Below are 23,082 nucleotides of genomic sequence, written 5' to 3' on the forward strand. Positions count from 1 at the left end.
AGGTTTACAATCTAAGATACTTCTACAGCTCTTTGGTCTTTCCCATGGTGGTGGGGAGGTTTGAATGGAAGAGAGCATTTGTGTGACAGGTGTCTTTTATCCACAGAATGGATTGAGATAAGAAATATATTCCAGTCTTGTGCAGGTTTACAATCTGAGCGACGTCTACAGCTCTTTGGTCTTGCCCACGGTGGTTGGGAGGTTTGAATGGAAGAGAGCATTTGTGTGAGCAGGTGTCTTTCGTCTACAGTACATAATGTGTTTAGATTGGCAGTCTGTTCCAGGCTTGTGCAGGTCTACAATGAGATTCTTTGGTCTTGCTCACGGTGGTGGAGAGGTTTGAACGGAGGAGTGCGTTTGTGTGACATGTGTCTTTTGTCTATAGTACATAATGTGTTTGGATCGTCAATCCGTTCCAGGCTTGTGCAAGTCTACAATGGCATCGTCTTCCACAGCAGTTCTTTGGTCTTGCTCATGGTGGTGGAGAGGTTTAAACAGAAGTGTGCGTTTGTGTGACAGGTGTCTTTTGTCCACGGAATGTGTAGAGATGAGAAATCTGTTGCGGTATTATGCAGGTTGATAATGTCAGATACTACCAGCTCTTTGGTCTTGCCCATGGTGGTGGAGAGGTTTGAACGGAAGAGAGCATTTGTGTGACAGGTGTCTTTTGTCTACAGTACATAATGTGTTTGGATTGGCAATCCGTTCCAGGCTTGTGCAGGTCTACAATGGCATCTTCTTCCACAGCAGTTCTTTGGTCTTGCCCATGGTGGTGGAGAGGTTTAAACAGAAGTGTGCGTTTGTGTGACAGGTGTCTTTTGTCCACGGAATGTGTAGAGATGAGAAATCTGTTGCGGTATTATGCAGGTTGACAATCTGAGATACTACCAGCTCTTTGGTCTTGCCAATGGTGGTGGAGAGGTTTGAATGGAAGAGAGCGTTTGTGTGACATGTGTCTTTTGTCTACAGTACAAAATGTGTTTGGATCGACAATCCGTTCCAGGCTTGTGCACGTGCTTGTGCAGGCAGTGGCATATTCTTTCCACAGCAGTTCTTTGGTCTTTCCCAAGGTGGTGGATAGGTTTGAACGGAAGAGTGCGTTTGTGTGACAGGTGTCTTTTGTCCACGGAATGTGTAGAGATGAGAAATCTGTTGCGGTATTATGCAGGTTGATAATCTCAGATACTACCAGCTCTTTGGTCTTGCCCATCGCGGTAGGGAGGTTTGAATGAAAAAGGGTGTTTTTCTGACAGGTGCAGGTCTAGACCTTGTAGACCTTGATTTGCGGAGTATGTACCTGTCAGTTAAAGGGAAAAGGTCACAAGCTCACATTTGCTTTTTCCACTATTTTGAGCCAAAGGCTACGCTATCGATTGGAATGTTGGGAAGCGTGTCTTGACTTTCGAGCAACATTAGCCACGAGGATGTGGAGTGGGAAGAAAAAAACACTTAAAAAAAAAACAACTCTGATGCTGACACGGTCACACGTGGCTAATTAGAGGCCGCTACTGTGTATTTTTACCCTGTCAGGGTAATGAAAGCGAGCTCACGGTGTGAAGGCAAATATGGCGTCAGACTGGATGAGATGGAAGGCGGCGAGAGAATGGATGAAATCCCAGCGAGCAGATGCATGAGGAAGATGAGCCATCTGTCTGTTTTCTCACCATATGATTGGGAAGCGACACAAATCCACTCTCTCCCGCGCAGGCGGCAGAAAGTGAGCCACATCCATCTTTGCTGACATCACACATGCATTTATTTACTTTTAGGACCCCTTTCAGGCTGAGGGAGCAGAATGGGGAGGAAGGATGCCAGCGCCACCAAACTACCAGTTGATCAGTACAGGAAGCAAATTGGTACGTGGAAGCACTTTTACTCAATCGGTCAATGACACGGGTGGAATGCTACCCCATAATTGTGGGTTAAAAGCGGTGGTGTCCAAAGTGCGGCCCAGGGACCATATGCGGCCCACAAATGTTTTTTTTTAATTGGCCCACCGCAAATTTATAAAAATTTAATTTATAAATGGGAAAAAATCAGCAATAATTTTACCATAAAGTCAAAATATTAAGAGAAAAAAAGGATAACAGTGTAATATTATGCGACAAATAAAAAAGATAGGTGCATTAATTTGAAATATTTTAATTTTGTTCGTTTTTTTAAATTATAGGATAATGAATGAAAAGCAACGACAACAACAGAGTTCTAATTTTTAAAAATTAGGTTGGGGAAACATTATATTCTGGGAAGAATGTCATAGTTACGAGAAGAAAATTTACAAGAAGAAAGTTGACATAATTGGATATTAAAACCAAAACACTAAGACAATTTTATGAGAATAAATTGAAATATTATGACATTGAAAGAGTTGAAATATTAAACAAAAATGTGTGTTGATAATATTGTGAAAAATAAAGAAAACAAAATACAGTTGTCATTTTGGAAAGATTAGCATGGATAGAAAATGTATAATATTATGGGAATAAAGTGTAAATATTATGAGATGAAAAATTACAGTACGAAAGTTTTGTTGGAAATAAAAAAACACAGCTGTAATTTCACAAGATTTAAGTCAAAATATTGCGAGAAAAAAAGTTGTATTATAATGACAAAATGGCCCAATTTATGAGAATGAATGAATTAATCTAATTTTTGTAGGTTAAAATTGAAATATTAAATATCTTTTTTAAAAAAAGATGCAACATGAAAAACAAAGAAAACAAAAAAGCTTTTTTTAAAAAAATATGTTTGATGAAATATGTATAATATTATGGGAATAAAGTCAAAATATTATTAGAAAAAAAATTATTTACAGTAAGAAAGTTTTTAGTTAAAAAAAACAGCAAAAGTGGAAAAACGGATGCCATTTTAAAGGGATTAACGTCCAAATATGATTAGGAAAAAGTCAGATTATGAGAAAAAATAGCACAATGTAGAGGAAAAAATTCATTTTCAGATAATTTTAGTTAATATTATGAAAAGTCCTAAAAGAAATGATGTAACAAGAAAAAGCCGTAATGTTTAATATATTAATCTCATTTTTACAAAATGTGTTTGCAGGTAAGCAGGACTACAAGAAGACTAAGTCAGTCTTGAAGGCCACGCGACTCAAAGCTGAAGCCAAGAAGAACTCCTCTGGATTCAGGGTGAGTCCCCACTCCCACACTTGTCCCACACATTCTAAAAAAGCAATTAAACAAGAAAACTATTAAAAAAACAACTGCAAAAATGTATAAAGAGAGCAGTAATTTTACAAGAATAAAGACAAAATATTATTAAAGTTCATAATATTAACTTATTCAATGCCAGCCATTTTTCCAAAGCCGTTCCTCTCCATACCGGATATTTTACATGATTTAACAGATTTTTCAAGGCACACAGAATATCGTGTCCAGACATTGTTGTACAGACATGCTAAATACCAAAAGATTCGACTCTCATCTTTTATCAGGAAAAAAAACTTAGTTTCTACATTTGTGCATTCTTTAATAATCAGCAGTAGAACAAAAGCAAGGTAAGTTTCAGCCAAATATCAGTTCCCGACAAAAAAGGGAAAAAAAGCAACTTTTTGTGGAAAGATACATCACAAGCATAACTTTCACTGATGGATCATGGGAGAGATGGATGCCAAGTTCTTATAAAATGCATTTCTGCCACCTTGTGGTCATTTTGTCGGCTTAAAACTTCAAACGTAATCTCTTCTATTGTGGAGTTGCATCATCACCTCTTTGTGCCTGAACGATGTATAAAAGATGTCTTTGGGAGAGAGTGGTCGTGTTGAAAAAAACGGATAAATACGTCTTTGGTAGCAAATGAGTTCAGAGAAAAGTACATCATATGTCTAGAAGAGTGTTCTGACTTCTATCTATTTTCTATGCCGCTTATCCTCACTAGGGTGGGGTAATGGTAATGGTTTTATTTCATTTGAACATGCATCAGATTACAATTGAATGCATCCCATAATCAGTTCCCAGTTCCACATGTCCGAAAGGAGTAGGAAGAAGCAAAGCTTATTAAATCCTACCCCTCCATCTGGTACTTTTTATAATCAGTAACTGTTACATTTGTTCACTTCCTGCTTTCCTAATATAATTTAAGTTTGTTTTATTTATTTATTATTTTTTAAATTTTTATTTTTTTTGTCCTGTACCTGAAAGTACAAGGTGATATGAGTATCCAATGCCATAATGGGTACCATAGTAAGTGTCAATATAGTGATATATATATATAGCACATCATGACTGGTTCAAGACTCTTATGCTGGAGCTTATCCCAGCTGGACTGGTGGCCAGCCAATCACAGGGCACATATAGACAAACAACCATTCACACTCACATTCATACCTATGCCAATTAACGTAGCATGTTTTTGGAATGTGGGAGGAAAAACCGGAGTACCCGGAAAAAAAACCCACGCATGCACGGGGAGAACATGCAAACTCCACACAGAGATGGCCGAGGGTGGAATCATGGTGGCATACATGCTAACCACTCGGACACCACGCAGCCGAGTGTGCTGACATCTCCACCAAAACAACGAACAGTAATAGCCGACAGCTAATGGCTAATGGACAGAATTGATCATTGAGCAGGTAAAAAAAACACCATTAATGACATGGATCACAACATGTGATCGTGATGGGCCTGCGGATTATTCCCAGGTCTAATTCCGGGGAAGTCCAGAACAAGACAAACTAGATAAACTAGACAAAATGGCTAAGTTGTTAAATTTGTACAATCCAATCAGGTGGATGTTGACATCCAACCCGTCCACCATTGCATCCCAGTATATTACACAAATACCAGCACATGTAGTTACACTGTACTGGGAGTCATGGGTCGGCGTCCCCCATTAAACTTTCTGCTCGTTCTTCCCCAAGATGGAGCACCGCCCGCGAAACGGTCATGTCTTAAAATATTCGTCTCCGAGACGGCGACGCACGCAGCCTCATTAAGCACGTCTTTAATCCAATTACATTAGTCGCCGTCTTGAAATATTGATATTGCTCATGAATAATTCAATGAGCAAGACGAGGGGTCGGATTAAAAATACCTCAGGGACGAAGATATTATGGCCGCTTTTTATTTCCGTTTTTTTTTTTTTTTTTTTTTTGGCATGGAAAAACCTTTTTAATATTGTTTGTTAATATACGATGTTCTGGGGCTGCACGGCGGTCGAGTGGTTAGCGCGTTCAATTCCACCCTCGGCCATGTCTGTGTGGAGTTTGCATGTTCTCCCTGTGAGTGTGAATGTCATACTGAGAACAAACACTTTGCTAACAGCACTCGATTCATCACACTGCAACTTAATACTCAAAAGGTGTATAAACAAATACACAAACATGCATGTAGGCTAGCATGTAGGCCACACACTTAGGAGATCGGGAAGACGTGGGTTCGATTCTCATTGTGGAGTTTTGCGTGTTCTCCCCGTGCATGCGTGGGTTTTCTCCGGGTACTCCGGTTTCCTCCCACATTCCAAAAACATGCTAGGTTAATTAGCCACTCCAAATTGTCCATAGGTAGGAATGCGGGTGGGAATGTCATAGTGAGAACAAACACTTTGCTAACAGCACTCGATTCATCACACTGCAACTTAATACTCAAAAGGTGTATAAACAAATACACAAACATGCCCCAAACATGCCGAACGGTTAGCATGTAAGGCCACACAGTTAGGAGATCGGGAAGACGTGGGTTCGATTCTCATTGTGGAGTTTTGCATGTTCTCCCCGTGCATGCGTGGGTTTTCTTCGGGTACTCCGGTATTTCCTCCCACATTCCAAAAAACATGCTAGGTTAATTAGCCACTCCAAATTGTCCATAGGTATGAATGTGAGTGTGAATGTCATACTGACAACAAACACTTTGCTCATAGCACTCGATTCATCACACTGCAACCTAAAACTCAAAAGGTGTATAAACAAATACACAAACATGCCCCAAACATGCCGAACGGTTAGCATGTAGGCCAGGTTCTCCCCGTGCATGCGTGGGTTTTCTCCGGGTACTCCGGTATTTCCTCCCACATTCCAAAAACATGCTCGGTTAATTGGTGACTCCAAATTGTCCATAGGTAGGAATGCGGGTGGGAATGTCATAGTGAGAACAAACACTTTGCTAACAGCACTCGATTCATCACACTGCAACTTAATACTCAAAAGGTGTACAAACAAATACACAAACATGCCGAATGGTTAGCATGTAAGCCACACAGTTAGGAGATCGGGAAGACGTGGGTTTGATTCCCACATTCCAAAAACATGCTAGGTTATTTGGCCACTCCAAATTACTGTTAATATTTAAAAATATATATTTTTTCACCATTTTTTCCGTTTTTGATCATTTGTAAGTGTAGAAATAAGTAAACCACTGTTGATATATCGGGGCTGCACGGTGGTTGAGTGGTTGCCGTGCAGACCACACAGCTAGGAGACGTGGGTTTTACTCCGCTTTCCTCCCACATTCCAAAAACATGCTAGGTTAATTGGCCACTCCTTTTTGCCTCCTTTCTCATCTCCTCGTCTCCTCCTGTATCTCCTTTCCATCCCTGCGTCATCTTCTCGTCTCGTCACAGCTGGCCGCCAAAGGTGTCCTCCTTTGCTCCTCACCCCAGCGTCTCCACTCCTCCTTCTCCTCCTCATCTTCTTCTTCTTCTCCTCTTGTGGGACGCATCTGTCCTCCCTCAGCAGAGCCGACGTGCCGACGTAGCGGCACGAGGAGGCGGCAGCTGCCAGGACAGACTGTCTGGCGGCTGGGCTGCTAGCGGGCCCGTCTGGACAAGTTGGCACGGCGAGGGGTAGGAGAAGAGGAAGTAGTAGCATCCACGTCGCATAGAGGATCTTTGAGCAGCGCTTTTTGGAGTAGATTTTTAAAAACAACACACGCTTGTCATATAAAGGATCTTTGATGAGTGTTTTGGTTTTTTTTGCAGTAGATTTTCAAAAACAGCAGTGCACTCTGGTCATATAGAGGATCTTTGACAAGTGATTTTTTTGTAGATGTTCAAAAACAGTGGACTCTTGTCATATAGAGGATCTTTGACAAGTGTTTTTTGTAGATGAATCAAAAACAGCAATGCACTCTTGTCATATAGAGGATCTTTGGTATTCATTTTTGTGGTGTATTTTCCAAAAACGATGCACGCTTGTCATTTAGAGGATCTTTGACTCTGTTTTTTTCGTAGATTTTCAAAAACAGCAATGCACTCTTGTCATATAGAGGATCTTTGATTTTTTTGTAGATGTTCAAAAACAGCAGTGGACTCTCGTCATATAAAGGATCTTTGACATTCATTTTTTTGGTGTATTTTCAAAAACGATGCAAGCTTGTCATTTAGAGGATCTTTGACTTGCGTTTTTTTAGTAGATTTTCGAAAACAGCAGTGGACTCTTGTCATATAGAGGATCTTTGGCATTCATTTTTGTGGTATATTTTCCAAAAACGATGCACGTTTGTCATTTAGAGGATCTTTGACTCGGGTTTTTTCGTAGATTTTCCAAAAACGATGCACGCTTGTCATTTAGAGGATCTTTGACTCAGGTTTTTTCGTAGCTTTTCAAAAACAACAGTGGACTCTTGTTATATAGAGGATCTTTGATTTTTTTGTAGATGTTCAAAAACAGCAGTGGACTCTCGTCATATAAAGGATCTTTGACATTCATTTTTTTGGTGTATTTTCAAAAACGATGCAAGCTTGTCATTTAGACGATCTTTGACTTGCGTTTTTTTAGTAGATTTTCGAAAACAGCAGTGGACTCTTGTCATATAGAGGATCTTTGGCATTCATTTTTGTGGTATATTTTCCAAAAACGATGCACGTTTGTCATTTAGAGGATCTTTGACTCGGGTTTTTTCGTAGATTTTCCAAAAACGATGCACGCTTGTCATTTAGAGGATCTTTGACTCAGGTTTTTTCGTAGCTTTTCAAAAACAACAGTGGACTCTTGTTATATAGAGGATCTTTGATTTTTTTGTAGATGTTCAAAAACAGCAGTGGACTCTCGTCATATAAAGGATCTTTGACAAGTGATTTTTTTTTTGTAGATGTTCAAAAACAGCAGTGGACTCTAGTCATATAGAGGATCTTTGGCATTAATTTTTGTGGTGTATTTTCAAAAACGATGCAAACTTGTTACTTGTTACGAGGATCTTTGACTCGCGTTTTTTTTTGTAGATTTTCAAAAACAGCAGTGGACTCGTGTTATATAGAGGATCTTTGACTTGTGTTATTTTTTTTGCAGTAAATACATTTGGATGGCCACATATATATATATATATATATATATATATATATATACAATAGCTACCTGTAGGCTGCGGCTCATAAACACATGGCAGGGCTGTAGGTTGGTTACCATGGTAACAGCTGCCATCAGACTGTGCTGACATGTTTCGGGAAGACTTCAATGTCAGGAAATTTGAGCTTTTTTTTGTCTCCTTCATCCTCTTCATTCCTCTCGGAATGTTCCAGTCAGTTATGGTTTAAGGAATATCAGGTTGACCTAACTATCCGTCGGGAATTGTACACACAAACGCCACCGGGAGAAGCAGCGACAAGGCGGGCCCCCGGACGACGTGGTGTCTGCTCGGCCTCCTCGTCGCCACGGTGACGGAGACACGTCTCCCAGCATGCCGAGTATCACTCTGTGTGAGTGGACGCAGTGGGCTGCTCTCCTCCAAAACAATGATCTCAATCAAGTGCAGGTGTTCGAGTGCTTTCACCCCCCCCAAAACCTCTCCTGTCGTCTTTTCCCTCCCCAGACGCAAAAAAAAAAAAAAAAAAAAAGTAAAACATGTTGATGAAGTTGAAAGTAAAAGTGTGAAATGTAAAAGTTTTCCAATTAAAGCAAGGCTGTTTGGAGGATGGAGATAAATGTAGCTGCGGCTAATGAGGAGCAGAGCGGCTGATGATAGCGTTCATGCTCGCCGTGGCGTCCTTTTAATAGGCTGCAACCCCCACGACGCCGCTGGATTTCATTCTTTTCTCATTCATGCTCGCATCATACGTACCTGTTCCATACTGGGGCCGTACTGGGGCCATACTGGAATCCCCGTCTCACTTGATCCTGCTTGTCTTTGTGCTTCTGTTATCCTCATTAGTTACAGAAAATAATTGTGAATGATGTAAGCAGTTTTTAATGTATAATGCAAGTGTAAAAATAAGTTATCCGCAGCTAACAGGGAGTAAGTCAACCACTGTTTATAGAAAATATGAAGTGTGAAATGTCTAGTGTGATGAAAATAATATGATGATATAAAAAGATTGAAATGGATTAGGTGTAAAAAATAATTTAATACAACTTTAGGCTTTAGTTTTCAGGGTCTTTACAAGTGTAAAAATAAGTAACATTTTTTATTAATAAATAAAATTTTAAATTAATTTTATTAAAATTTATTTTTTAATTAATTTAATAAAAATGTTTAATTTAAAAAAATATTTTTTTAATATTTTAATTTAAAAAATATATTTTTTAATTAATTTAATTAAAAATGAATTTTTATTTCTCTTACTTTTTTGTTATCTTTTCCTTATAGTTGTTTTTCTCTTTTTGTATACTTTTTGAGTGTAAAAATACGTCAACCACTGTTAATATTTTATCTTTTGGGTGTTTTTTCCCCCAAAAGTTTTAAGTGTAAAAATAAGTAAATTACTGTTAATATTTTAAAAATATATATTTTTTCATCTTTTTTCCGTTTTTGATCATTTGTATGTGTAGAAATAAGTAAACTACTGTTGCTATAGAGGGGCTGCACGGTGGACGAGTGGTTGACGCGCAGACCACACAGCTAGGAAACATGCGTTTTCTTCGGGTACTCCGCTTTCCTCCCACATTCCAAAAACATGCTAGGTTAATTGTCCACTCCAAATTGTCCATAGGTATGAATGTGAGTGTGAATGGTTGTTTGTCTATATGTGCCCTGTGATTGGCTGGCCACCAGTCCAGGGTGTACCTCGCCTCTCGACCGAAAGACAGCTGGGATAGGCTTCAGCACCCCGCGACCCTCGTGAGGTAGAAAATGAATCAATATCATATATATATTAATAGTAATTCCACTATTGATACCAATGCTAATTATACCAATGCTAATATTCATATTTAGGCTACTATTCATACCAATGCTAATATTCATTCCAATGCTAATATTTATAGTAATGCTACTATTGATACTAATGCTAATATTCATACCAAGGCTAATATTTATACCAATGCTAATATTCATATTTAGACTAATGTTCATACCAATGCTAGTATTCATGCCAATGCTAATATTCATACCAATGTTAAGATTCATATTAGTGCTAATATTCATAACAATGCTAATATTTATAGTAATGCTAATATTCATACTAATGCTAATATTAATACCAAAGCTAATATTGACTGATTCCAAATTGTCCATAGGTATGAATGTGAGTGTGAATGGTTGTTTGTCTATATGTGCCCTGTGATTGGCTGGCCACCAGTCTAGGGTGTACCCCGCCTCTCGACCAAAAGACAGCTGGGATAGGCTCCAGCACCCCGCGATCCTCGTGAGGTAGAAAATGAATGAATATCATATATATATTAATAGCATAAATATATTGATATCAACAGTGGTTTACCTTTGAAGCATTTCAACGTTAAAAGTGGAACAAAATGTACGGCTGCCGCCGCCGCGTCCCACATTTCCTCCAATCAGCCGCACTCTTAAACCCTCCAAGCGAGCTCTCCATTGCTGATGACAAAGTTTCTTTGCTAATGACTTCCTCTGCCAGCCTAAAGAACAAAAAAAATCCAAAGTGGAGCATCGGAGTGGCCCTAATGAAACTCCAGCTGATGAAGATTGTTGTGTGCTTAATGAACGAGCTCTCCAAACATCCACTTTTCAACTCCACTGCTGCTCCTTCATCTGCCAGCCACAATTAACCCATTCAACACCGAAATAGGACACCAACTTTCATCTTCTTTTGCTGCACTTGACACAATCCAAGCTTTCATTCATACCAATGCTAATATTCATGCCAATGCTAATATCATGCCAATGCTAATATTCATGCCAATGCTAATATTCATGCCAATGCTAATATTCACGCCAATGCTAATCACCATACCAATGCTAATATTCATACTAAGGCTAATATTTATACCAATGCTAATATTCATACCAATGCTAATTATCATACCAATGCTAATACTTATACCAATGCTAATATACGTACATACCAATGCTAATATTCATACTAATGCTAATATTCATATCAATGCTAATTTTCATATCAATGCTAATATTCATACCAATGCTAATGTTCATACCAATGCTAATATTCATACCAATCCTAATATTCATACCAATGCTAATAATCATACTAAGGCTAATAATCATACCAATGCTAATAATCATACCAATGCTAATATTTATAGTAATGCTACTATACATACCAATGCTAATATTCATAATTCATACCAATTCTAATATTTATAGTAATTCTACTATTCATACCAATGCTAATTTTCATTCCAATGCTAATATTCATGCAAATGCTAATATTCATACTAAGGCTAATATTTATATCAATGCTAATATTCATACAATGCTAATATTTATAGTGATGCTACTATTGATACCAAGGCTAATATTCATACCAAGGCTAATATTCATACCAATGCTAATATTCATACCAATGCTAATCACCATACCAATGCTAATATTCATACTAAGGCTAATATTTATACCAATTCTAATATTCATACCAATGCTAATATTTATAGTAATGCTACTATTCATACCAATGCTAATATTTATACCAATGCTAATATTCATACCAATGCTAATATTCATACCAAGGCTAATATTCATACCAATGCTAATATTAATTCCAATGCTAGTATTTATAGTAATGCTAATATTCATTCATTCATTCATTTTCTACCGCTTTTCCTCATGCGGGGGATGCTGGAGCCTATCCCAGCTGTCTTCGGGCGTAAGGCGGGGTACACCCTAGACTGGTTGCCAGCCAATCACAGGGCACATATAGACAAACAACCATTCACACTCACATTCATACCTATGGACAATTTGGAGTGGCTAATTAACCTAGCATGTTTTTGGGGAGAACATGCTAACTCCAGACAGAGATGCCCGAGGGTGGAATTGAACCCTGGTCTCCTAGCTGTGAGGTCTGCGCGCTAACTCCTAGACCACCGTGCCGCCCTGCTAATATTCATACCAAGGCTAATATTCATACCAATGCTAATATTCATTCTAATGCTAGTATTTATAGTAATGCTATTATTCATACCAATGCTAATATTCATACCAATGCTAATATTCATATTAAGGCTAATATTTATACCAATGCTAATATTTATACCAATGCTAATATTCATGGTTTACGGATGTAATGAAGGAGGACATGAGGGTAGTCGGTGTGAGGGAGACTGATGCAGAAGACAGGGTCGGATGGAGGAGATTGGTTCCCCACACTTAGGGAATTGTCGGCAGCACCAAACCCCGCCCCTTCCACACCTCCGGCTCTGCTACAAATGTTCCTTTATCTTCCCAGGATGGCTTCCTGGTGCTGGTGGCCATCGCGTTCTTTGTCGTCTGCGTCTACGCTTTTTTCTACCTCAACCTGAGCAACGAGATTAACATGGACTTGGACGTGGACTGAAAACGGGACTTTTGGGAGCACAAGGAGGCTGGCGGGCGGGCTGTGTCACATGACCAGCAGAAGAGCGACAATATTTTAGAAATACTTTGCTGGCATTTTGAAGATGCAGTAGACCAACCCCCACCGGGGTCCAACTTTTCCCTATGAAATGTCAAAAGTTGCCATTTTTTATGTTTTCATTTTATAAACAGGTGAAAATAAATGATATTCAGCAAATATTTCAAGATAGTTTCTTACTAGTTACTAGGTATCAACATTTCTTTCTTTTCAATTTTGATGCTGTAATCATTTTATTATGTGGGCCCATAAAACACAAGCTGTGGACTGTTAACGGCCCACGGGCCGAACTTTGGACACCCTTTGCCGTGGAGCGCTTTGCAGACCCTTCATTAGGCTAAGAACCAGAACCAGGCTAAGAACTTTAGCAACCAGATAGCTTAGGTTGGTTAGGGGCCAGCTTGCTTTGATAATAGGTGTTAGCATGCTAACTGTTAGCATCTTGATACTTTAGCAAAATATCCTCATATTAAGTTGCATGCATTTACCTAGCATTATGCGAGCTGCACGGTTGGCACTTAGCTTATAGCACCGCTGTCTCGTTAAAGACACTAGCTTTGGTATGTTAGCATTTGGCCAAGCACATTTTTGTCAATATGCTCATATGAAGTTGCATATATTTACCTAGCATGACTGCACTGTTGATGCTTGGCGCCGCTATCTCGTCATACACACCAGATGTAGCATTTGGCGCATCACGGTCACATTTGGCATGTTAGCAAGAATGTTTTTGCAAATATCCTCCTATTGCGGTGACTTGCATACATTTACATAGCATGATGCTAACCGCATTGTTGTCGCCGCTATCTCGTTATAGGCACTAGCTTTAGCATTTGGTGGATCGCATTGAGATTTGACACTTTTTAGCCAGCATCAATTGACGCTAGACATATTCCCATGTTATCACAATGTAGCCGTATAGAGTGCTAGCTGTTAGCATGGTTAGCATTTCTGTCTTTAAAAAAATGCTGAAAACTGATGCTGGTCCAAAAGGAGTGGGAAGAAGCAAAGCTTATTAAATCCTACCCCTCCATCTGGTACTTTTACAATAAGTAACTGTTACATTTGTTCACTTCCTGCTTTCCTAATATAGTTTAAGTTTTTATTATTATTATTATTTTTTTAATTTTATTTTTGTCACATAATCAGTTCCCAGTTCCACATGTCCAAAAGGAGTAGGAAGAAGCAAAGCTTATTAAATCCTACCCCTCCATCTGGTACTTTTACAATCAGTAACTGTTACATTTGTTCACTTCCTGCTTTCCTAATATAATTTAAGTTTTTTTATTATATATTTTTTTTTAATTTGATTTTTGTCACATAATCAGTTCCCAGTTCCACATGTCCAAAAGGAGTAGGAAGAAGCAAAGCATATTAAATCCTACCCCTCCATCTGGTACTTTTACAATCAGTAACTGTTACATTTGTTCACTTCCTGCTTTTCTAATATAGTTAAAGTTGTTTTTTGTTTTTTTTAATTGTAGTCAATTTTTTAATTTAATTTAATTTAAATGGTTACATTTGTTCACTTCCTGCTTTCCTAATATAGTTAAAGTTTTTTGTTTTTTTTAATTGTAGTAAATTTTAAAATTTAATTTAATTTAATTTAATTTAATTTAATTTAATTTAATTTAATTTAATTTAATTTAATTTAATTTAATTTAATTTTTGTCATGTACCGAAGTACGAGGTGATATGAGCATCCAATGACATAATGGGTACCACAGTAACTATCAATATAGTGATATGTATAGCACATCATGATCATGTGATCAAATCTATAATAAAATACGAATGATATTAAAAATAATCTCAGAGTAAATGAATATCTCCAAAAAAATCCAAATCCTAGCTAACGTTGCCCGGTCCAAAGATGTAGCAGGCCTGCAGTGGTACTGGGGGGGCGGAGGGGGGGTCTAACGTCTGGTAGCAGCTTCCACTGGTAATTCATGGTCGTCACGTCCACCGATGGGAGAAATGGAAATCAGATCCCGGGCCTGCGTTGCAGCGAGACAATCACATTCTTGCACAACTCCTCCTCCTCCCGCCGGGGATCACAGAGTGTGAGATTAGAATCCGCAGACGCTCTGATGGCGGCTGTGCCCCGAATACAAATCTTCCATCCCAAACAGGGAGGACTGTCTCTCCGTTCCAACATGGTGGACGTCGCTACGAGAGGCTCCCGTGACCCCTGACCTCTAATGAAAGAAAGCAGGATGATAAGCCACGCCTCTTCCTGTTCATTCTCACGTGTGGCAGCGGAAAGTAGAAGGTTTTACTTCCTGGTAATATTCTAAGATTATTGTATTATTGTTTTCAAATGTTCTTCTGTTAATATTGTAATCATTTGTTGTAGAATTGTTGACTTTCTTATGAAATATTGGATTACATTTTTTTCGCCAATATTGCAATCATTTTCTAGTACATTTTTTCCACTTTATTGTAAAAATATCTTTATTATTATTATTATTATTATTATTATTCATTCATTTTCTACCGCTTATCTTCATGAGGGTCGTGGGGGTGCTGGAGCCTATCCCAGCTGTCTTCGGGCGAGAGGCGGGGTACACCCTGGACTGGTGGCCAGCCAATCACAGGGTATTATTATTGTTATTATTATTATTATTATTATTCATTCATTCATTTTCTACCGCTTATCCTCACGAGGGTCGTGGGGTTGCTGGAGCCTATCCCAGCTGTCTTCGGGCAAGAGGCAGGGTACACCCTGGACTGGTGGCCAGCCAATCACAGGGTATTATTATTATTGTTATTATTATTATTATTATTCATTCATTCATTTTCTACTGCTTATCCTCACGAGGGTCGTGGGGGTGCTGGAGCCTATCCCAGTTCTTGGAGCGAGAGGCGGGGTACACCCTGGATTGGTGGCCAGCCAATCACAGGGTATTATTATTATTATAATAATTATTCATTTTCTACCGCTTATCCTCACGAGGGTCGTGGGGGGTGCTGGAGCCTATCCCAGCTGTCTTCGGGCGAGAGGCGGGGTACACCCTGGACTGGTGGCCAGCCAATCACAGGGTATTATTATTATTATTCATTCATTAATTTTCTACCGCTTATCCTCACGAGGGTCTTGAGGGGTGCTGGAGCCTATCCCAGCTGTCTTCGGGCGAGAGGCGAGGTACACCCTGGACTGGTGGCCAGCCAATCACAGGGTATTATTAATAATATTATTATTATTATTCATTTTCTACCGCTTATCCTCACGAGGGTTGCGGGGGGTGCTGGAGCCTATCCCAGCTGTCTTTGGGCGAGAGGAGGGGTACACCCCGGACTGGTGGTCAGCCAATCACAGGTTATTATTATTATTCATATTATTATTATTTTTCATTTTCTACTGCTTATCCTCACGAGGGTCGCAGGGGTGCTGGAGCCTATCCCAACTGTCTTTGGCCTCGAGGCGGGGTACACCCTGGACTGGTGGCCAGCCAATCACAGGGTATTATTATTATTATTCATATTCATATTATTATTATTCATTTTCTACCTCTTATCCTCATGAGGGTCGTGGGGGTGCTGGAGCCTATCCCAGCTGTCTTCGGGCGAGAGGCGAGGTACACCCTGGACTGGTGGCCAGCCAATCACAGGGTATTATTAATATTATTATTATTATTCATTTTCTACCGCTTATCCTCACGAGGGTTGCGGGGGTGCTGGAGCCTATCCCAGCTGTCTTCGGGCAAGAGGCAGGGTACACCCTGGACTGGTGGCCAGCCAATCACAGGGTATTATTATTATTGTTATTATTATTATTATTCATTCATTCATTTTCTACTGCTTATCCTCACGAGGGTCGTGGGGGTGCTGGAGCCTATCCCAGCTGTCTTTGGGCTCGAGGCGGGGTACACCCTGGACTGGTGGCCAGCCAATTACAGGGTATTATTATTATTGTTATTATTATTATTATTATTATTATTATTATTCATTCATTCATTCATTTTCTACCGCTTATCCTCATGAGGGTCGTGGGGGTGCTGGAGCCTATCCCAGCTGTCTTTGGGTGAGAGGCGGGGTACACCCTGGACTGGTGGCCAGCCAATCACAGGGTATTATTAATATTATTATTATTATTCATTTTCTACCACTTATCCTCACGAGGGTTGCGGGGGGTGCTGGAGCCTATCCCAGCTGTCTTTGCGTGAGAGGCGGGGTACACCCTGGACTGGTATAGGGAGTCCTATTTCAAGGGTATGATGTATTTTTGGGAGGGAGGGGGGTGAGGAGATGGTGCAGGTGTGCCTAATATTGTGTCCGGTGTGGGTCATGTGACTGACTGCCGTAAGTGTCATGAATACAAAGCGGTTTGATGACTGTAGTTCATGATGGATGAGTCCTGATGCGTCTTTAGTGGTTTGTCCCGGTCGTTAAAATCTGGCGTAGTCGTTATGTCGGCTCTTTTAGCGGAATGGATGGACCAGGCGGCCGGGCCTGTTTACTCTTTTATGGCCTTTTAGAGCTTGGCATCAATCTTTGTTTTTTTTTTTTTTTGGCTTTTATGATATCTGATATAAACACTGCCAACGCCCCGCCCCCACCCCCCTCGCCAGCCAATCACAGGGCACAACCATTCCCACCCACATTTATACCTATAATAATAATAATTTGGAGTGGCTAATGAAGCTAGCATGTTTTTGGAATACGGGAGTAAACCCACACACGGAAAGAACTGCAAACTCCACACGGAGATTCCCAAGCAGAGAATCAAACCCAGGTCTTCCTCGTCGGGCCTACATGCTAACCACTCATCCACCGTTTTACACCGCTAAATGTTTTTATCCTAGCACAAGCATAAATATTACATTTTATTGGTATACTTGTAAGACCCGGGTTCGATTCCACCCTCGGCCATCTCTGTGTGGAGTTTGCATGTTCTCCCCGTGCATGCGTTGGTTTTTTCCGGGTATTCCGGTTTCCTCCCACATTCCAAAAACATGCTAGGTTAATTAGCCACTCCAAATTGTCCATAGGTATGAATGTGAGTGTGAATGGTTGTTTGTCTATATGTGCCCTGTGATTGGCTGGCCACCAGTCCAGGGAGGAAAAGCGGTAGAAAATGAATGAATGAATGAATGTTTCACATCAGGATTGGGAATGATGGGCAAAGACCCACAAAAACACACCTGCTGTACCGGAGAAGAAGAAAACGTGCCAAGAGGTATCCGTGTGAAGTAAAATGAAGTAAATAGCGACAAATCTACCACATTTGTTTGGATTTATTGTACGTTTTGAAGAACCTAATGTGAAAGGACGTGTCTCGTATCACGGCGCCATCTTGTGACAGCTGGGATAGGCTCCAGCACCCCCCGCGACCCTCGTGAGGATAAGTGGTAGAAAATGGATGAATGAATGAATAAATTAATGTAACACATTTACAGGGCTTTTTGGCTGCACGATGGGCAAGTGGTTAGCGCGCAGGCCCCACAGCTAGTAGACCCTAGTTCGATTCTACCCTCAGCCATCTCTGTGTGGAGTTTGCATGTTCTCCCCAAGCATGCGTGGGTTTTTTCCGGGTATTCCGGTTTCATCCCACATTCCAAAAACATGCTAGGTTAATTAGCCACTCCAAATTGTCCATAGGTATGAATGTGAGTGTGAATGGTTGTTTGTCTATATGTGCCCTGTGATTGGCCGGCCACCAGTCCAGGGTGTACCCCGCCTCTCGCCCCAAGACAGCTGGAATAGGCTCCAGCAACCGCGACCCTTGTGAGGAAAAAGTGGTATAAAATGAATGAATATTATTATATATATTATTAAATATATTAAAAAAATTATTAGTTATTATTATTTATTAATTAAACAAAAATAACATTAAAAAACATTAACATTAATAGTCAAAAATAACATTTTTGACTATTTTTCCACTTTTGCTGTTTTTGGGGGGTTTATTTATTTCAGGGTGTACCCCGCCTCTTGCCCCAAGACAGCTGGGATAGGCTCCAGCAACCGCGGCCCTTGTGAGGAAAAGCGGTATAAAATGAATGAATTAATATTATTATATATATTATTAAATATATTTAAAAAAATTATTAGTTATTATTATTTATTAATTAAACAAAAATAACATTAAAAAACATTAAAATTAATAGTCAAAAATAAAAATTTTGACAATTTTTCCACTTTTGCTGTTTTTTGGGTGTTTATTTATCTAATAACATGACAAATGTTCTGATCAACCAATCAGGACTCAATGCCCTGTGATTGGCTGGCCACCAGTCCAGGGTGTACCCCGCCTCTCGCCCGAAGACAGCTGGGATAGGCTCCAGCAACCGCGACCCTTGTGAGGAAAAAGTGGTATAAAATGACTGAATATTTATAATATATATATATTATTAAATATATTTAAAAAAATATTAGTTATTATTACTTATTAATTAAACAAAAATAACATTAAAAAACATTAACATTAATAGTCAAAAATAACATTTTTGACTATTTTTCCACTTTTGCTGTTTTTTGGGGGGTTTATTTATTTCAGGGTGTACCCCGCCTCTCGCCCCAAGACAGCTGGGATAGGCTCCAGCAACCGCGACCCTTGTGAGGAAAAGCGGTAGAAAATGAATGAATGAATATTATTATATATATTATTAAATATATTTTAAAAAATTATTAGTTATTATTATTTATTAATTAAACAAAAATAACATTAAAAAACATTAAAATTAATAGTCAAAAATAAAAATTTTGACAATTTTTCCACTTCTGCTGTTTTTTGGGTGTTTATTTATCTAATAACATGACAAATGTTCTGATCAACCAATCAGGACTCAATGCCCTGTGATTGGCTGGCCACCAGTCCAGGGTGTACCCCGCCTCGAACCCCAAGACAGCTGGGATAGGCTCCAGCATCCCCTGTGACCCTCGTGAGGATAATGAATGAAAATGAATGAATGTTGTTGTATACTTTTAGCTTGGACTTGAACAAATGTCTACGTTCCTCGTGCCAACACGGGTCTCCTCACTCTTCATCTCAGTGGACACACTCGCTGTGTTCCCGTGTGTGTGTGTGTGTGTGTGTGTCCACGCTCCAGTGAAGCATGCCGTCTCTCCAACTGAGACGCGAAGAAGCGAGAAGGAAGGGTCAGTCCCGCCAGGACCTCATTTAGGCCCTATCGCTTTCTCTCACACACACACACACACACACACACACACACACACACACACACACACACACACACACACACTGGTGTGTCCCATTAGAGAGCTTGAGAACTGATGATGCGTGTCACAAAGTTCTGGACTCCATTCTTTTGCCGTCTTTTTAGGCCTTTCCTATCTTTGCACCCCCTTAAAATGTCATTAGGGCCAAAGACCAGACCAAAGACCAGACCAAAGACCAGACCGCCATTACATCATATTTCATAGTCAAACTTTTAATTACAGTATATGTACAGTACGTGTCATATGCAGTACCCTATGGTAATATACTTTCAAGACCTGTGCCGGGTAATATTCATAGAGCCGGGAACCGTGTTTGCTAACCCAATGCATGAAAACATATACTGCTATATATGGATGTACTAATTAGCCATTTCATCATGATAATCTACTTATATGCTAATGTCAATTATTTTCACATTATATTCATAAAAATACTAATATATATTAAATTATAATTTTGGATAGTAATTATTACCCTCTTTTTTTAAATGTATGTTTTAAAAAATATATACACATTTTAATTAAATAGCATCCAATTGACATCATTTCTAAATATATATATATATATATTATATATATACTACTAATAATAATATATAATAATAATATATTATATATTATTATATAATAGATATTATATTAGTAATATATATAATAATAATATATTATTATTATTATTTGGGGGGTTAAACTGTGAAAAAGTAAGAATAAAAATTGTAATCAGATTAATCGCAGATTAATCGCAGATTAATCGTGATTAATCACCACCCTCAAAAATGGTAAAATATGCCAATTTTACTGTATTTAATGAATATTAAGATAAATTATGGTTATAGATCAGTGGTGGGCAAACTACGGCCCGGGGGCCACATGCAGCCCTCCAAGCGTTTGAATCCGGCCCGCCAGTTGCTTTCTAAGTATTTCAACTTTTAACATACAAACTGGCAACATGTATCGTATCGCATCGTATCGCATCGTATCGCATCGCATCGCATCGTATCGCATCGTATCGCATTGTATCGTATCGCATCGTATCGCATCGCATCGCATCGTATCGCATCGTATTGCATCGTATCGCATCGTATCGCATCGTATCGCATCGTATCGCATCGTATCGCATCGCATCGTATCGCATCGTATCGCATCGTATCGTATCGCATCACCAGAAAATTGCATGTATCAGTAAAGTATCGTATCGCTGGCAGTGCATCGAGATTTGTATCGAATCGTCCTCAGTGCTGAGATTCCCACCCCTAGTTTTTACGTATGTTTGTATATTTGGGAGAAGGTTCTTCTTTCATGGAATGATTTGGTTTCCTTTGGACAGTTGGTGACTCCCATGTTTGTGACGCACACAACTTAAAAAAAATAAATCATAGAAGAAGGTCTGCTTCTCAGGTGAGATGGACGGGGGTTGGCTTTACTCACCGTGTGAAGCCACTTGGGGGTTGGAGGATTGGATGTCAGCTGCTGCTTCCTGCCTTCATCCCGCAACAGGAACTGGCTGTGTTCCAGCATGTGTGTGTGTGTGTGTGTGTGTGTGTGCGCGCTTGCGGGCACGAAGCCCAGGTGCAGCAGGGCCCAGGTGTTCCTCCTATGAGCGACACAATGGACGTGTGCAAACACAGCAGGGACGGACAAGAAGCAAATGGGGAGCGGCGGGTATTCCCAGAGGAGCACCTGCACGCATCCGTGCGTGGCACGCCGGAAACAAGAAACACCTCTACGTTCGATTGAGGATTGTTTTGGGGGGAAAAAATAGTCTCTCCGTGATCACATGATCCTAGGAAGTTTATCGTAAAACACAGCAGCATCACAACCAATGTTGTAGCATGTTGTAGCATCACAACCAATGTTGTAGCAATGTTGTAGCATCACAACCAATGTTGTAGCAATGTTGTAGCATCACAACCAATGTTGTAGCAGCACGACGGAGCAAACTGCTGAGTCGGCATCAGTGGCGCCGGCGAGTACCGACGCTGCCACACGTGTAACACGCGTGGCTTTCACACCAACAGCTGCGTGTGGTTAGCGAGCAGGCCACACAGCTAGTAAACCCGAGTTCGATTCCACCCTCAGCTATCTCTATGTGGAGTTTGCATGTTCTCCCTGTTGTGACACGTCAGTATTTTTTTTAAATCATTTTTGTATCATTTTTGAGTGTAAAAATAAGTCAACCACTGTTATTATATGTTATAATATTTTATCTTCTTTCTTTATCTTTCTTTCTACCCTTCTTTTGTTTTAAGTATAAAAATAAGTAAATTACTGTTAATATTTAATATATATATATATATATATATATTTTTTTTTTTCCATTTTTTTCCGAATTTGTAAGTGTAGAAATAATAATAATGCACGGTGGATGAGTGGTTAGCGAGCAGGCCACACAGCTAGGAGATCCGTGTTCGATTCCACCCTTGGCTATCTCTGTGTGGAGTTTGCATGTTCTCCCTGTTTTTTTTTCTCTTTTTGTATCATTTTTGAGTGTAAAAATAATTAAACCACTATTAATATTTAATGTTTTGGGGTTTTCATCCCTTCCTTTTTCTATTTTGATTTAAGTTTTAAGTGTAAAAATAAGTCAATTAATGTTAACATTTAAAAAAACATTTTTTAAAATCTTTTTTTCCATTTTTGATCATTTTAAGTGTAGAAATAAGTAAACTACTGTTGATATATAGGGTCTGCACGGTGGTCGAGTGGTTAGCACGCAGGCCACACAGCAAGAAGACATGGGTTTTCTCCGGGTACTCCGGTTTCCTCCCACATTCCAAAAACATGCTAGGTTAATTAGCCACTCCAAATTGTCCATAGGTATGAATGTGAGTGTGAATGGTTGTTTGTCTATATGTGCCCTGTGATTGGCTGGCCACCAGTCCAGGGTGTACCCCGCCTCTCGCCCCAAAGACAGCTGGGATAGGCTCCAGCACGCCCCCGCGACCCTCGTGAGGAAAAAGCGGTAGAAAATGAATGAATGAAAACTTGTTTACCTGTTTTTTTTAACGTTACTAGAGCCCGCCCAGACATGAAATAGCACCCCTATAGTCACTTTTACACTTGTATTACCCAGTTTAGTAATAAAATAAGACAAATGACTTGTTTGATGTGGGTTGATGTAAAGTTGTGTAGAGTTTTAGCTTGGCGTGGGTTAATACCCTTGTGTAGGTTTCCTCCCACATTCCAAAA

General features: G+C 39.6%; 2 protein-coding genes across 8 annotated transcripts in view; both read left to right on the forward strand.

Moving 5' to 3' along the window:
- Positions 1 to 15,201, forward strand: part of triqk (triple QxxK/R motif containing) — an 83,696-nt gene extending 68,495 nt beyond the window's left edge. For both annotated transcript variants that reach the window (XM_058047902.1, XM_058047901.1), the window contains exons 2-4: positions 1,770 to 1,856; positions 3,061 to 3,146; positions 12,547 to 15,201. In XM_058047902.1, coding sequence (XP_057903885.1) covers positions 1,796 to 1,856; positions 3,061 to 3,146; positions 12,547 to 12,654 — 255 coding nt within the window. In that variant the 5' untranslated portion in view covers positions 1,770 to 1,795 and the 3' untranslated portion in view covers positions 12,655 to 15,201. The remainder of the gene's footprint in view (positions 1 to 1,769; positions 1,857 to 3,060; positions 3,147 to 12,546) is intronic.
- The window catches only part of runx1t1 (RUNX1 partner transcriptional co-repressor 1), a 125,020-nt gene continuing 103,735 nt past the window's right edge, over positions 1,798 to 23,082 (forward strand). For all 6 annotated transcript variants that reach the window (XM_058047892.1, XM_058047895.1, XM_058047897.1 and 3 more), the window contains exons 1-2: positions 1,798 to 1,856; positions 3,061 to 3,146. The gene's annotated coding sequence lies outside the window, so the exon portion shown is untranslated. The remainder of the gene's footprint in view (positions 1,857 to 3,060; positions 3,147 to 23,082) is intronic.

Source organism: Doryrhamphus excisus, chromosome 14 (assembly GCF_030265055.1).
Source record: "Doryrhamphus excisus isolate RoL2022-K1 chromosome 14, RoL_Dexc_1.0, whole genome shotgun sequence".
Classification (NCBI taxonomy): Eukaryota; Metazoa; Chordata; class Actinopteri; order Syngnathiformes; family Syngnathidae; genus Doryrhamphus; species Doryrhamphus excisus.